This window comes from Aquarana catesbeiana, linkage group LG04, assembly GCF_042186555.1.
Source record: "Aquarana catesbeiana isolate 2022-GZ linkage group LG04, ASM4218655v1, whole genome shotgun sequence".
In the NCBI taxonomy this organism is placed as follows: domain Eukaryota; kingdom Metazoa; phylum Chordata; class Amphibia; order Anura; family Ranidae; genus Aquarana; species Aquarana catesbeiana.
The window spans coordinates 416,964,227-416,978,166 of NC_133327.1; the positions used below are offsets into that span (position 1 = coordinate 416,964,227).

The window sequence follows — 13,940 nt, forward strand, 5'->3', positions numbered from 1 at the left end:
CAGAAGAAAGAAAAATGCTTACACATTACCTATTACAACAAGGTTTAGCAGCTGTTTTCCTCCTTGTCTCTTTTCTAGCTCTTCTTTAACATTAATTTTCTGCTTGGATTTTCCAGAACTTTTTATTTGAGATATGGCATTAAGTTCATCAGAGCCCTGTGATGTGTTTATTTGTGTGGTTAATGGAACGGTGCTTTCAGATTCCTCCACAATGTCATCCATAGGCTGGCCTTTTGCAGTCAAAGGAACACCCTGTCCATTTACCTCAGATGCTGCGCTATAATATGTAGAGAGAACAAATTTTATCATAAAATCTTTTGGCTTTCAGGCCTCATTCACACTGACACTGTCAAACCTGTGTTTATGTGTGTTTAGATGACTTATCCAAATGCATTTCATGTATGTAATTACTTTTCAATGGTGCCAGTCACATTCAGTTTAACTGTTTTAGTGTTTACACACCTGCTTTAACGCAGAAACATCTAAAAAGCAGGAAAAAGTGATCTGGGAGGCAAAAAAAAAAAACTTTACATTTCTCAGATAACTTCTTCGACAGAAAAGCTAAATGCAGAGTGTCAGTGGGAATGAAACCTTACAGTAAATCTGTGTTTATTGCAAAGAAATGTCCAATTATCAAAACTCGTGTTAGTTGAAATACCTTCTGCAAACTGGGCATTAAGACTAAGGATGAGCTCCGGCGTGTTCGCACACTCCACGTGCAGAGCCCTCCAGGAAGTCAGCACGGCGCTGCGTTAATCACAGGCAGTGAGACATTTTTCCGGTGTGCGGCTGCAGAGATCGGGAAATGCCTCACTGCCTGTGATTTTTTTTTTTAAAGATATTTTTATTGGTTTTAGGTTCAACACAAACCAACAGACACAAAACAGTCACAAATAAAATAAAATAAAAACAAAAACAAAACACACCTGGATATCTGATCCATTCAGTATACACAAGCCATATTCAATTAGTAGATAGATCACACAAGTCGTAGTAAGCATGTCATTTCGTTTCAAGAGAGTTGAGAAATTGGTAATCGCAACAGTCAGATATATGCATTTTTACACAGCATAACCATATTAATGGACCTGGTATTGGGGGTCCCTGCGGCACGGCCCATCAATGATCAATTGTATTCAATTTTTGGAAAGAGTTAGTGGACTATCCAACCATTTCCCCCAAATTTTATGAAAGGTTTTATTTCTTTTACGAATTTCAAAGGTTAATTTGTATAATGGAATAGAGTCATTGATGAGTTTTAACCAGAGGGACTTCAAAGAGGTCTGTGCACCTTTCCAGGACAGTAGAATAGATTTTTTAACATAAAAATAAAGAATACGGAGCAGTCTCTTGGCATGTGATGGTATATGTAAATCTCCAAATACTCCCAACAAGCAGTTCTTAGGGTGAATTATACTAGGAAGGCCCAGTACGGTCGAAATAAAGGCACCCACTTCTTTCCAGAAGTCACTAACTATCGGGCACGACCAGAAGCAATGTAAAAAGTCTGCCTCCTGGCCACAGCCTCGGAAACAGACAGCTGATGGCAAGAGACCCATTTTATGCAGTCTGGCCGGAGTGAGGTGGGTTTGATGAAAAATTTTAACTTGTATGATACGGTCTCGGGAGGAAATGACAGAGGTTTTATATGTGTATTCTGTCCAATCGTCTTTTACCATATCAATATCCAATGTCTCCCACTTCTCCTGTGCTCTGTGAAACCTAGGGTTAGAGTCTGTCACTAAGGCTGCGTAGTAGGTGGAAACTAATTTAGAGGGTTCTGGTTGCCTAAGTAGTTTTTCCAGTGGAGGCAGATCAGTAATATCATTTAGGGTACCAAATTGGGTATGTATGGCATGTCTAAGTTGATAATAAAATAAATGAGATTTTGGTAGATCAAAGTCTGTACTCAACTGAGAGAAAGTTTTAAAGCCCTGCGTAGTATATAAGTGACATAGATATTTAACTCCCTTTGAATACCAACGATTGGCATCTGGAAAAGAGTATAATTCTTGCAGATTGGGATTAAACCACAAGGGGTTATTAGGGGATTTCAACCAAGAATGTTTTGATATTTTTGTGGTAATGTATTTAAACAGTGAAAGGGAGATTGAGAGTAGAGAGGTTCCAGGACGGTCTGGGACCTGGCCTCTATATATTATATTATGTAAGGTTTCATGGGAGGATGCGATAGCCCTACAGGCATTAGCTGGATCCGGGTTCATCCAGTCATCTATATGCACCAGTTGAGATGCCATGTAGTAAAGGAAAAAGTTAGGGAATGCCAGACCTGCCAGATGAGCTGGCAATCTCAAGGTCTCCAGTGCCACTTTGGGGGATCCGCCCTTCCACAGGAAAGAAGTACACATCACATCTATACGTTTGAAAGTAGCTTTGGATATTTTACATGGGGAGTTAGAGAGAATATAGAGCAGTCTAGGTAAATAAATCATTTTAAGTATATTGGCCCTCCCCATGAGATCTAACGGTAAATCCATCCATTGTTTAGTTTGTTCCTGGAGGCGGGTCAGCAAAGGGTCAAGATTAATAGTAGCATATAAAGATAAGGGAACCTGAACCAACACCCCAAGATATCTAAAAGAAGACACCACCTGAAGCTTAGAGTCCGGGTGTACCCGAGGGGGGTCATTCACATCCAAAGGGAAAAGACTGGACTTATTCCAGTTAACTCGGAATCCAGAGTAGTCCCCAAAGGTGTTGACCTCCTCCAGTAACGTCCCCAGAGACTCATCAGCATCTGCCAGGTATACCAGTGTATCATCTGCGTAAAGAGAAATGCGCTCCTCTATATTTGCAATTGGGAGGCCTTTAATTATAGGGGAGGAGCGAATGCGAACTGCAAGCGGCTCCATAGCCAGGGCAAACAACAGGGGTGACAATGGGCACCCCTGTCGAGTGCCCCTAGTAATTGGGAAGGAATCAGTAATAAATGAATTAACCCTTATCCTAGCCGTTGGGGAGGTGTACAGAATTTTTATCCATTCTATCACTCGGGGACCAAAACCATACTTCTGCAACACCTGAAAAAGGTACGGCCATTCCACACTGTCAAATGCTTTACAGGTGTCTAAGGACACGATGACGCGTGTAGGAGGGCAGTCATGTGGATATTGCAAGTTATGGAACAGTCTGCGTATGTTCATTCTGGTAGACCTGCCAGGGATAAATCCACCCTGGTCGCTGTTAACCAAGGATGTGACCACAGTATTTAAACGATTTGCTAATATTTTGGCTAGAATCTTAACGTCTACGTTTATAAGCGAAATTGGACGATACGATTCACAGTAAAGTGGGTCCTTTCGGGGCTTCAGCAGAAGAACTATCAAAGCTTCCCGCATTGATGGAGGAAGGATCCCAGCCTCTAGGGCTTCGTTATAGGTTCGAGAAGGAAGGGGGATAGGAGGTCCTTGAACTTAGCATACCATTCAGTCGGGAAACCATCAAGTCCAGGGGTTTTATGTGCAGGCATTTGGGAGATAGCTGCTGCAATCTCCTCTACCGTGATAGGCTCCTCCAACATGTCCCGTCCCTCATCTGACAGGGAGGGAAGGGATATGTCAGCCAGATAGTCAGACAACTGGGAATCATCATAGTCAACCCTGGAAGTGTACAATTTTCTGTAAAAGTTTAGAAAGGAGTCTAGGATGTCTCTTGGGTTGTCACTGATCGTACCATGAGTAGTCAGGATTCGTGGTATAGAAATGGGGGTATGGTCAGGTTTGGTCAAATATGCCAAGAGACGTCCTGCCTTATTACCATATTCAAACGACTTTTGTGAAACATATAACATGCGTTTTTGTGTGAGATCTAGCAAACGAATTTCATATTCCCTACGGCACTGTAACCATGTCTCCCTAGTGTCATAGACAGGGTTAGAGGTATAAGCAGATTCCGCACTTATCATAGCATTTTCTAATTCCTCAGTGCGCATCTTATTATTTTTACGTAAAATACCTGTAATAGACATAAAGGTACCTCTTAACGTGGACTTAAATGCATCCCACTCCGTGGGGGGGTCTACTTTGTTTAAATTTTGCTTCCAGTAATTAGAAATACTCATCCTGCACTCACCCTGTACTATCTCGTCTTCCAGCCAGTATGAGTTCAGGCGCCACAAAGCAGGTCCCGAACCTGGAAGGATGAGAAGGGACACAGACAAGGGGGCATGATCGGAAACCCCCCTGGGCAAGTATGAGACGGCGGAGACAACTGGAAGGGTCTCCGTCGACGCAAAAGCCATATCTAGCCTAGACATAGTATGGAAGGAATCCGAATGGCAGGAAAATTGGCGTTCATCCGGATGTTTCCATCGCCACACCTCGGTCAGACCATGGACCTGAGCCCAGTCTACAAATGAGGGAAAAGATCTGCCTCCCCCACCCAGGCGATCCACCGTTGGGTCCAGGACTGCATTAAAATCCCCTATATAAAGTAGAGGGCCCGAAGGCCTATTCAGTAATTGCAGAGATAATTTAGAGAGTACTTCTACTGAGAATGGAGGGGGAACATAGATGTTCACCAATGTAAAGATTATAGTAGAAATTCGTAATATAAGAACAATATACCTCCCCTCTGGGTCTGTTTTAACGCTAATCAACTCAGCTGGAAGGGATTTAGCCAGGAGTATAGATACACCTCTTGAGTAGTTAGTGTGGGTGGCATGATATAGCTTAGATAGCCAGGGGCGTTTTAGAGCCCTTATCTTAGAACCTGTCAGGTGAGTCTCCTGGAGGCAAATAATGAGGGTGATATTTTTTTAACACAGATAAAACCAAGGATCTTTTCTGAGGTGCATTCAGGCCTCTAGAGTTCCAGGAGACTATCCTGAGGGGTTGTGCCATAATAAAACATGAAGTAATAAAGATGCATAAGTAAACCTCTGAATTGATATCAATATGAGTAGATAGGCCGTGCCACCTGAAGCACACACAAGCACATGACAAAAAAGTGCGTGGGTCTGCCGATAAGGTAACATGGACCAGGGAAATTTTCCCTTCTTTGCCTTAGAAAAAAACATTAGACATATAACTGACCACAGAGGTATTAATAAACCCCTTTAACCCCTTCCCGCCGACCGAACGCACATATGCGTCCTCGGCTTTCCGGGGTTATACCGGGATGATGCCCGCAGCTGCAGGCATCATCCCGGTACCGTTGTTTTCAGCGGGCGATCGGCTACCCGAATATAACAACCGATGCGGCTAAAAGCCGCTCGGCTGTTATACCGGAGGAGCGGGAGGGGACATCCCCCCCTCCCGCCGCCTCCCGCCGCTGTTACCGGGCCTCCCGTGCGATCGGGAGGCCCGGTGTCCATTCGGGAATCTCCGGCGGCTGGGGGCGGGCTGGAACGAAGCTGTGAGCGGCTTCGTTCCAGCCTTCTAATTGTAAACGCGGAAGCGACGTCATGACGTCACTTCCCGTTTACTCGGCTGCCAATGGCGCCGAATTTAAAAAAGTACACAGTATTCAGAATCGCCGTTTTCGGCGATCTGAATACTTTGAAGTGTAAAGGAGGGATGGGGGGTCTTTTAGACCCCCGATCCCTCCATAAAGAGTACCTGTCACCACATATTACTGTCACAAGGGATGTTTACATTGCTTGTGACAGCAATAAAAGTAAAAAAAAAAAAAAAATTTTTAAACACAATTTATAAAAGTACAAAAATAAATAAAATAAATAAAAAAAAAAAAAAAAAAATTTTTTAAAGCGCCCCCGTCCCCGCGAGCTCGCGCAGCGAAGAAAACGCATACGGAAGTCGCGCCCGCATATGTAAACGGTGTTCAAACCACACATGTGAGGTATCGCCGCGATCGTCAGAGCAAGAGCAATAATTCTAGCCCTAGACCTCCTCTGTAGCTCAAACCTGGTAACCGTAAAAAATTTTTAAAGCGTCGCCTATGGAAATTCATAGGTACCGTAGTTCGTCGCCATTCCACGAGTGCGTGCAATTATAAAGGGTGACATGTTTGGTATCTATTTACTCGGCGTAACATCATCTTTCACATTATACAAAAAAATTGGGGTAACTTTACTGTTTGGATTTTTTAAAATTCATGAAAGTGTCACTTTTCCAAAAATTTGCGTTTAAAACACCGCTGCACAAATACCGTGTGATAAAAAATATTGCAACAATCGCCATTTTATTCTTTAGACTCTCTTCTAAAAAAATATATATAATGTTTGGGGGTTCTAAGTAATTTTCTAGCAAAAAATACGGATTTTAACTTGTAAACACCAAATTTCAAAAATAGGCTTAGTCATGAAAGGGATAAGCAATGACCCAGTATGCCTTTGATGACTTTCCATTAGCAAACGGTATAGGTGTGTTAGAAAGAACATAAAAAGTAAAAAAGGAAGGAAAAAACAAAAAACAAAAAACCTGAAAAAAAACCCCAACCACCTTTTTCTTTAAACCTTTGTGCCCCCCACCCCGCTCAGCCATCCCAAACATAGCAAGCTTTGGATCCCTAAACTAGAAGTCCTTCCTAACTAGCAACTGCGGAAGTCAAAAAAAAACTGTACCGTGGCCTCGCCACAAGCTGGTAGGGGGGGTAACGTGGGGTCCGGTGGGGCTCCCAACTATTGACCGAGTAGAGAGGGAAGAGAAAAAAAAACTTTTGTTCCTTCCCCTCTAGTAGACATGTCCTGTTGAAGGATAGATGAGCTGAAAAATTCTCTTCTTCTCTTTTCCCCTTTCCTTCTCTCCCTTCTTTGATCGGATGATTGTTCTGGTATGATTGTTCCGGTACGCAAGTTACCATACGATGTAAATCGTAGCAGTGCAGGTTGGATTGTAAAGTAGAAGATCAGGAACAAAAAAAAAAAAGGGGGGGGGGGGGAGAAACACAAAAAAAAAAAAAAAAAACCCCCCAAAACATTACAATGGAGAGACATGCAGACTGTTGACGCTGTAGCTTGCATAGCAGGGTGTAGATCTTTCCTAGCAGGTTAAGAGTGCCCTCAGTCTCTTCTGCTTCTATGTGCTGCACCATATTGATCGTTTCATGGCCTCCTTGGGGTTGGTATAGAAAAGAGCCCTACCATCATGGATAATGCGCAATTTAGCAGGGAAAAGCATGGCGTAGGAGAGGCCTTCTGTGCGCAATCTAGACTTCACTGCTGAGAAGGAGATCCGCTGGCGCTGAACTTCAGCAGAAAAGTCCGGATAAACAGAAATATTATTGCCATTAAATGTGAGCGGGCCTTTTTCACGTGCCAGGCGTAGGATGGCCACTTTATCTTGAAAGTTGAGGATACGTGCTATGATGGAGCGTGGTGGGGCTCCCACTGGAGGTGGACGAGGAGGAGTGCGATGTGCGCGCTCTATAACATGTGAGAATGAGGGCGCGTCTTTACCAAAAATGTCCCGCAGCCATGAATAAAGAAACTTTTCAGGATGGGAACCTTCCGCGCGTTCTGGAAATCCCACAAATCTGAGATTGTTCCTGCGAGAGCGATTTTCCAAATCGTCGATTTTAGCGCGTAGTGCCGCCATCTCGCTTGTAGTATCACGTATAGTAACAGACATGGGATGTACAGTATCTTCTAATGTACTAATCCGTTCCTCAGCATCCCCTGTGCGGTCTCTGAGATTCTGGACATCTTGTTTCAATAGTGAAAAGTCCATACGGATAGAAGCTATTTGAGTGGAGAGGGAGGCCTTGCAATCCTGAATAGCCAGCATAATAGTAGATAGTGTAGGCTCAGCAGGGGGAGAATCCACAGTCTGACTAAATTCAGCAGACTGCTGTGATTCTAGTATCTGCAGGGGTTCTGTAGGTGTGCGGAATATAGCAGGAATTGATGCACTCACCCCTGTTACAGAGTCCTGGATGGCTGAGGAGGAGGGCTGCAGCGTGTCTGAGTGCCCTGCATGTGTCTCGGCGCCATTTTGTCTCCGGAACCGCGCCAGTTGTTCCGCTGTATGTGAGGGCCGCGGCGGCCCGTATTTCACCATGTCAGCCAGTCTGGTGGGTGCCCACAGCCGTGGGGAACAGAATGATGCCTTCCACGAGGATCTAGGACCAAGGATAGCTGTAGGATGGCCGTTGAGAGCCGGAGCTGTGTGTCTATGCGACTGCTCTCTTCACCATCCGGCCACGCCCCCTCACTGCCTGTGATTAGCTCAGCATCGTGCCGACTTCCTGGCGGGCTCTGCACGTGGAGTGTGCAAACAGGCCGGAGCTCATCCTTAATTAAGACCTTATGCATAAGAGTCTGACATTTAGGTTCAAGTGGAAGGCAGTAAAGCTATGAGAGGTTGACAGCTGATGGGACTGAACGGTGTTACCAACTTTGTGTCTGTAAAGTTTGTTCCAGTCCTTAGCTGTCATCCTAATCTAACACTATAGCAGCACATGCAAATCACTACTTTATCCTGATAACTCAATTTGACCCAAAGGTGAAAACAGAGGCGGGTAATGACACGTTTGCTTTGTTTTATTAAGAAGGTAGGCAGATTGTTAGGGATTGCACAGAATACCCAATTGCACACAAAAAAGAAAAAAGGATTTTTGCTTGCAAATGGTTGGCTGGTGAAAGGCAGCAGAACCTCACCTCTTTCACTAAGCCAAGGGAAAATCCCCTGTAAAATGAACAACCAACGTGCCTTTAGTAAAGCAGCCCCAATGAATCAGGCTAAATACTTTACCTGAAGACTAGTACATAGAGCGGCGGATAAAATTTACAGAAATATTTAAAAAGGTTTCACTCTTCAGAACTAAAGATGCTTGAAATAAAGTTATGATAATGTGAAAGAGATTTTAGAAAACATAAAAAGGAGACAAAAAAAAAAAAAAAAGATCTGGGAAATAACAAGAAAATAGAAGTCTACACAAAGCTACAGAATTCAACAAAAAAGTTTCACACACCTCTTTAAACTTGGCTTTACCAAAGTAAAAAAGACAAGGGTAAAAGAGATAGAGTCTGCAAACAGCTCTGAGAAATTGCTGAGGCTTTAACGGCCACTCAGCCTTACGTAAAGAAGCAAAACCCCAAATGTTTGAAGAATTGGACACAGATATTAGTCATCTTTGCTCTTGCTACCTACAGTGTCTATCTAAAAGCTCATTCTCTATAGCTGTATTTAAAACACATTTGACTCAATTCTCTCCACCTGTTCAAATCTAGTACAGAAGTCTATCATTCATCAGCAGTTATTCTCATATCCTGTTCCTGATAACTATATAATGCTGTTTAAATAAAAATAAATGGAGGGAAAGAGAAATCTATGACAAATGACTAATCAATACAATTTAGTAAAAACTATTTCACTGTCATTAGTTTACCACAAATTGTGTTTATTGACTTTCACAGGTCTCTTTAAATTAAGGAGCTAGGTACTTTTGCTGCATAAAGCACAATGTGATACATAGCAAACCTTACAACCTTGATAAGGCTTTTCCACTTTCACATAGGAAGGCAGCTCTAAAGCCTCGTACACACGATCGGATTTTCGGACATCCGTTTGTCTGTTTTTTGTTGCATGCTAGTCTCATGTCAAAAGTGAAGAGGTTACTCACCATACGAAAATTCTCGTATGACAGAATTCAACTTCGGAAGTGATGTAATGTGTTGAATTGTTTTGTATGTATTCTTTCATTTCTGAGCATGCGTAGTCTTGCTTTTACATTTTTTTTTGGACGAAAAACCAGGCTAATTAAAACGAAAATCGGACATTGTGTTCACTTTAGACAAAAATTTTATAGTCTGCAAATCCAGCTTTTGTCGTCCGAAAAATCTAAATCAGCTGTCGAAAGCACCATACTAACAATCGGAAAATCAGCAGATTGTTCGTCTGACAAAATTTTACTTCCGATTTTCGTATCGTGTGTACGGGCCTTTACAGATGAGGCCGATTTAGTGAAGGAGTCTTTACTCAAAATAATTATGTGAATATTCACTTCAATTATCTATTCATGGCAAACATCTGTACTGGGTATTTACACTAAATGGGCATTTGCTTTTCACATGGCTGGATAATTGTAGTGAATAATCACACTTTTTTGAATAAGGATTCCCAACTCCTTTAACCACTTCAGCCCCGGAAGGTTTTACCCCCTTCCTGATCAGAGCACTTTTTACAATTTGGCACTGCATCACTTTAACTGGTTTGCGCAAAAGTTATAGCGTCTACAAACTATGGGAAAGATTTATGGCATTTTTATTATTTTGTTTTTATACTAGTAATGGTGGTAATCTGCGATTTTTAGCAGTATTGCGATGGACAGAGCGGACACTTGACACATTTTTGGGACCATTGACATTTATGCAGCGATCAGTGCTATAAAAATGCAATGATTACTAAGTAAATGACACTGGTAGGGAAGGGGTTAACACTAGGGGGCGATCAAGGGGTTAAATGTGTGTTCCCTCAGTGTGTTCTAACTGTATGGGAATAGGACAGAGTAAGAGAGGAGACATATTGCTGTTCCTAGATACTAGGAACAAATGACATGTCTCCTCTCCTCTGACAGCACAGGGATTTGTGTGTTTACAAATCCTCGTGCTGGCGCTCGTGCACGCAACCACACGTGGCGATTGCCGGCCACACGCATTCGGTCCCCCGTCGGGCAGCGGGCGCGCACCCTCTGGCGGCTCTTAAAAAGACCCCGTACCTGTACGGGGTTTCGCGCAGGGGAGCCATTCTGCCCCCGGTATATAGATGTGAGTCGGTCGGGAACCGGTTAATAACTCAGCCCAAGTATTAGTAAACATTGTTGATCATATGCTATGTGCGAATAATTTACCCTTACGTGTTTCAAAGCTATAAAATTATAAAATAGATTTCTACAAAATTTCTATATACGGTAATACAGTGCATCCGGAAAGTATTCACAGCGTTTCACTTTTTCCACATTTTGTTATGTTACAGCCTTATTCCAAAATGGATTAAATTCAACATTTTCCTCTAAATTCTACAAATACCCCATAATGACAACATGAAAAAGGTTTGTTTGAAATCTTTGCAAATTTATTTAAAATAAAAAACAAAAAAGATCACATGCACATAAGTATTCACAGCGTTTGCAACAACACTCAAAATTGAGCTCAGGTGCATCCTGTTTTCACTGATCATCCTTGAGATGTTTCTACCACTTGGAGTCCACTTGTGGTCAATTCAGTTGATTGGACATGATTTGGAAAGGCAAACACCTGTCTATGTAAGGTCCACAGTTAACAGTGCATGTCGGAGCACAAACCAAGCCATGAAGTCCAAGAAATTGTCTGTAGACATCCGAGACAGGATTGTATCGAGGCACAGGTCTGGGGAAGGGTACAGAAAATTTTTTGCAGCATTGAAGGTCCCAATGAGCACAGTGGCCTCCATTATCCATAAATGGAAGAAGTTTGGAACCACCAGGACTCATTCTAGAGCAGACCGCCCGGCCAAACAGAGAGCGGGGGAGAAGAGCCTTAGTCAGTGAGGTGACCAAGAACCCGATAGTCACTCTGACAGAGCTCCAGTGTTTCTCGATGGAGAGAGGAGAACCTTCAAAAGAACAACCATCTCTGCAGCACTCCATCATTCAGGCTTGTATGGTATAGTGGCCAAACGTAAGTCACGCCTCAGTAAAAGGCACATGACAGCCCATCTGGAGTTTGCCAAAAGGCATCTGAAGGACTTTCAGACCATGAGAAACAAAATTCTCTGGTCTGATGAAACAAAGATTGAACTCTTTGGCCTCAATGGCAAGTGTCATGTCTGGAGGAAACCAAGCACTGCTCATCACCTGGCCAATACCATCTCTACAGTCAAGCATGGTGGTGGCAGCATGTCGGGATCGAGGGAAAGATGAATGCAGCAATGTACAGAGACATCCTTCATATAAACCTACTCCAGAGCGCTCTGGACCTCAGACTGGGGCAAAGGTTCATCTTTAAACAGAACAACGATCTTAAGCACACAGCCAAGATAACAAAGGAGTGGCTACAGGACAACTCTACGAATGTCCTTGAGAGGCCCAGACATCTCTGGAGAGATCTGAAAATGGCTGTGCACCGACACTCCCCATCCAACTGATGGCGCTTGAGAGGTCCTGCGACGAAGAATGGGAAAAACTGCACAAAAATAGATGTGTCAAAATTGTAGCATCATACTCAAAAAGACTTGAGGCTGTAATTGGTGCCAAAGGTCCTTTAACAAAGCAAAGGCTGTGAATATTTATGTACATGCAATTTTTTTTATCTTTAATAAATTTGCAAAGATTTCAAACTTTTTTCACGTTGTCATGGGAAACTGTTGTGTAGAATTTTGAGGAAAATAATGAATTTAATCCATTTTGGAATAAGGCTGTAACATAAAAAAATGTGGAAAAAGTGAAGCGCTGTGAATACTTTTCAGATGCACTGTATAACCCATGCGGAAAATAGGATTTTATAAATACATTTTTGAAGGAAAAATGTTTGGTTTCAAAATCAGTACTGTCTGTTCCTCTCCTCTTACTCTTTTCATAGGTGTTCCCCAAGGCTCTATCCTTGGGCACCTTCTATTTTCCATCTACATCTCCTCCTTGGGCCAGAATAACCTCCCATGGTGTCCAATACCACCTCTATGACGAAGACTTCCTCACACATCACTAATTTATCATTTGACATATCTGTATGGATGCTGCACAACATCCTCAAATTAATTCTTTCCAATCCTGAGCACATAATATTTCTTCCCCTCTCCCCTTCCCCTGGCATCTCATTACCCAGCTTCTCCATCGAGATCAACTGCCCTGCAATCAACCACTTCCCTAAGGTCAGGGTGTAATATTGGTCTGCAGCCTCTCTTTTTTGCCCCATATCCAATCCCTGACCAAATTTTGTCGCCTTCATCTCTGCAACGATTTAAAAATTAGCCCCTTCTTAACAACTGACACCACAAAGCTTCCGATTCACTCCCTTATCTCTCACCTCACTTATTGCAACTCCCTCCTTGTTGGTCTACCTTCAGACTCTCATGAATACTGCTGCCAGACTTAATAACCTTTCAAACCATTTAGGGTCCACCAACCCTTTGCCAATTCCTCCACTCGCTCCTGGTCACTGAACCCATTAAATTCAAAATGCTAATTACAACATATACGTCACCTCCTCCTGTGCTGCAAGACTTCTCCAGAGCCTCTCTCTTCCTCTGCAACACCCTACCCCAATCTATTCGGCCATCTCCTACTCTAACCTCCTTCAAGTTACCCTTGTAAACTCATCTATTTAGGGAAGCCTGTCCTACCTCTACAGGTATTGAATTGTATTTTAACTATACTGTCTCCCTTTAATTTGCAAAGTGCTGTGCAAACTGTTAGCACTTTAAATAAACCTGTAAAAGAATAACAACCACCACGCCTTTTAATTAAGGGTTGTTCCCATGTCAGTACTGTACTTCCTTTTTCTTCAAAATAACCACTTCTTCTTCCAAAGCCCACGTTACCCATCTGCTTAATTTAACAAACACACTGTTTTATAACCACAAGTACTACTACTTAGGCCCCATGCACACAGGACGGTGTGGAAATTCTTCTAAAAGTCTTTCCTCCTGTCAGCAGCATTTTGGCAAAAAAAAAACACCTGCCACTTGTAAAAGTATGTGGCGTGTCAAGCGCTTGGGCGTTAATTTCACTGACAAGAATAATAATTTATTCTGACCACTGAAATGAATTAACGCGCTTAGCCTTAACAAGCGTCAAGTGTTTTTTCTGCCAAAACTCTGCTGCTCCTGAACGTACTGGCAGTATTTTTTTCTAGCTTCGAAAAGCCCCTGGCGCTAAAAGCTGCTTAAAAGTCTAAGTGTGCATGGACACATAGGCTAAGAAGCAGGTAAGTTTAGAGGCAGGAAAAAAAAAAAAAAAAAAAAGTCTGACGCCTCTAGGAGGAGCTGCAAAGATACCCAGTGTACATGAGGCCTTAATGATTAGTGAAATTAACCCGGCTGGGA

The 13,940-nt window shown here is 42.7% G+C and overlaps 1 protein-coding gene across 1 annotated transcript in view; it reads right to left on the bottom strand.

Annotated features, from left to right (window-relative positions):
- The window catches only part of HBS1L (HBS1 like translational GTPase), a 214,779-nt gene that overhangs the window by 55,983 nt on the left and 144,856 nt on the right, over positions 1 to 13,940 (bottom strand). The window contains exon 6 of the mRNA XM_073627318.1: positions 30 to 277. Coding sequence (XP_073483419.1) covers positions 30 to 277 — 248 coding nt within the window. The remainder of the gene's footprint in view (positions 1 to 29; positions 278 to 13,940) is intronic.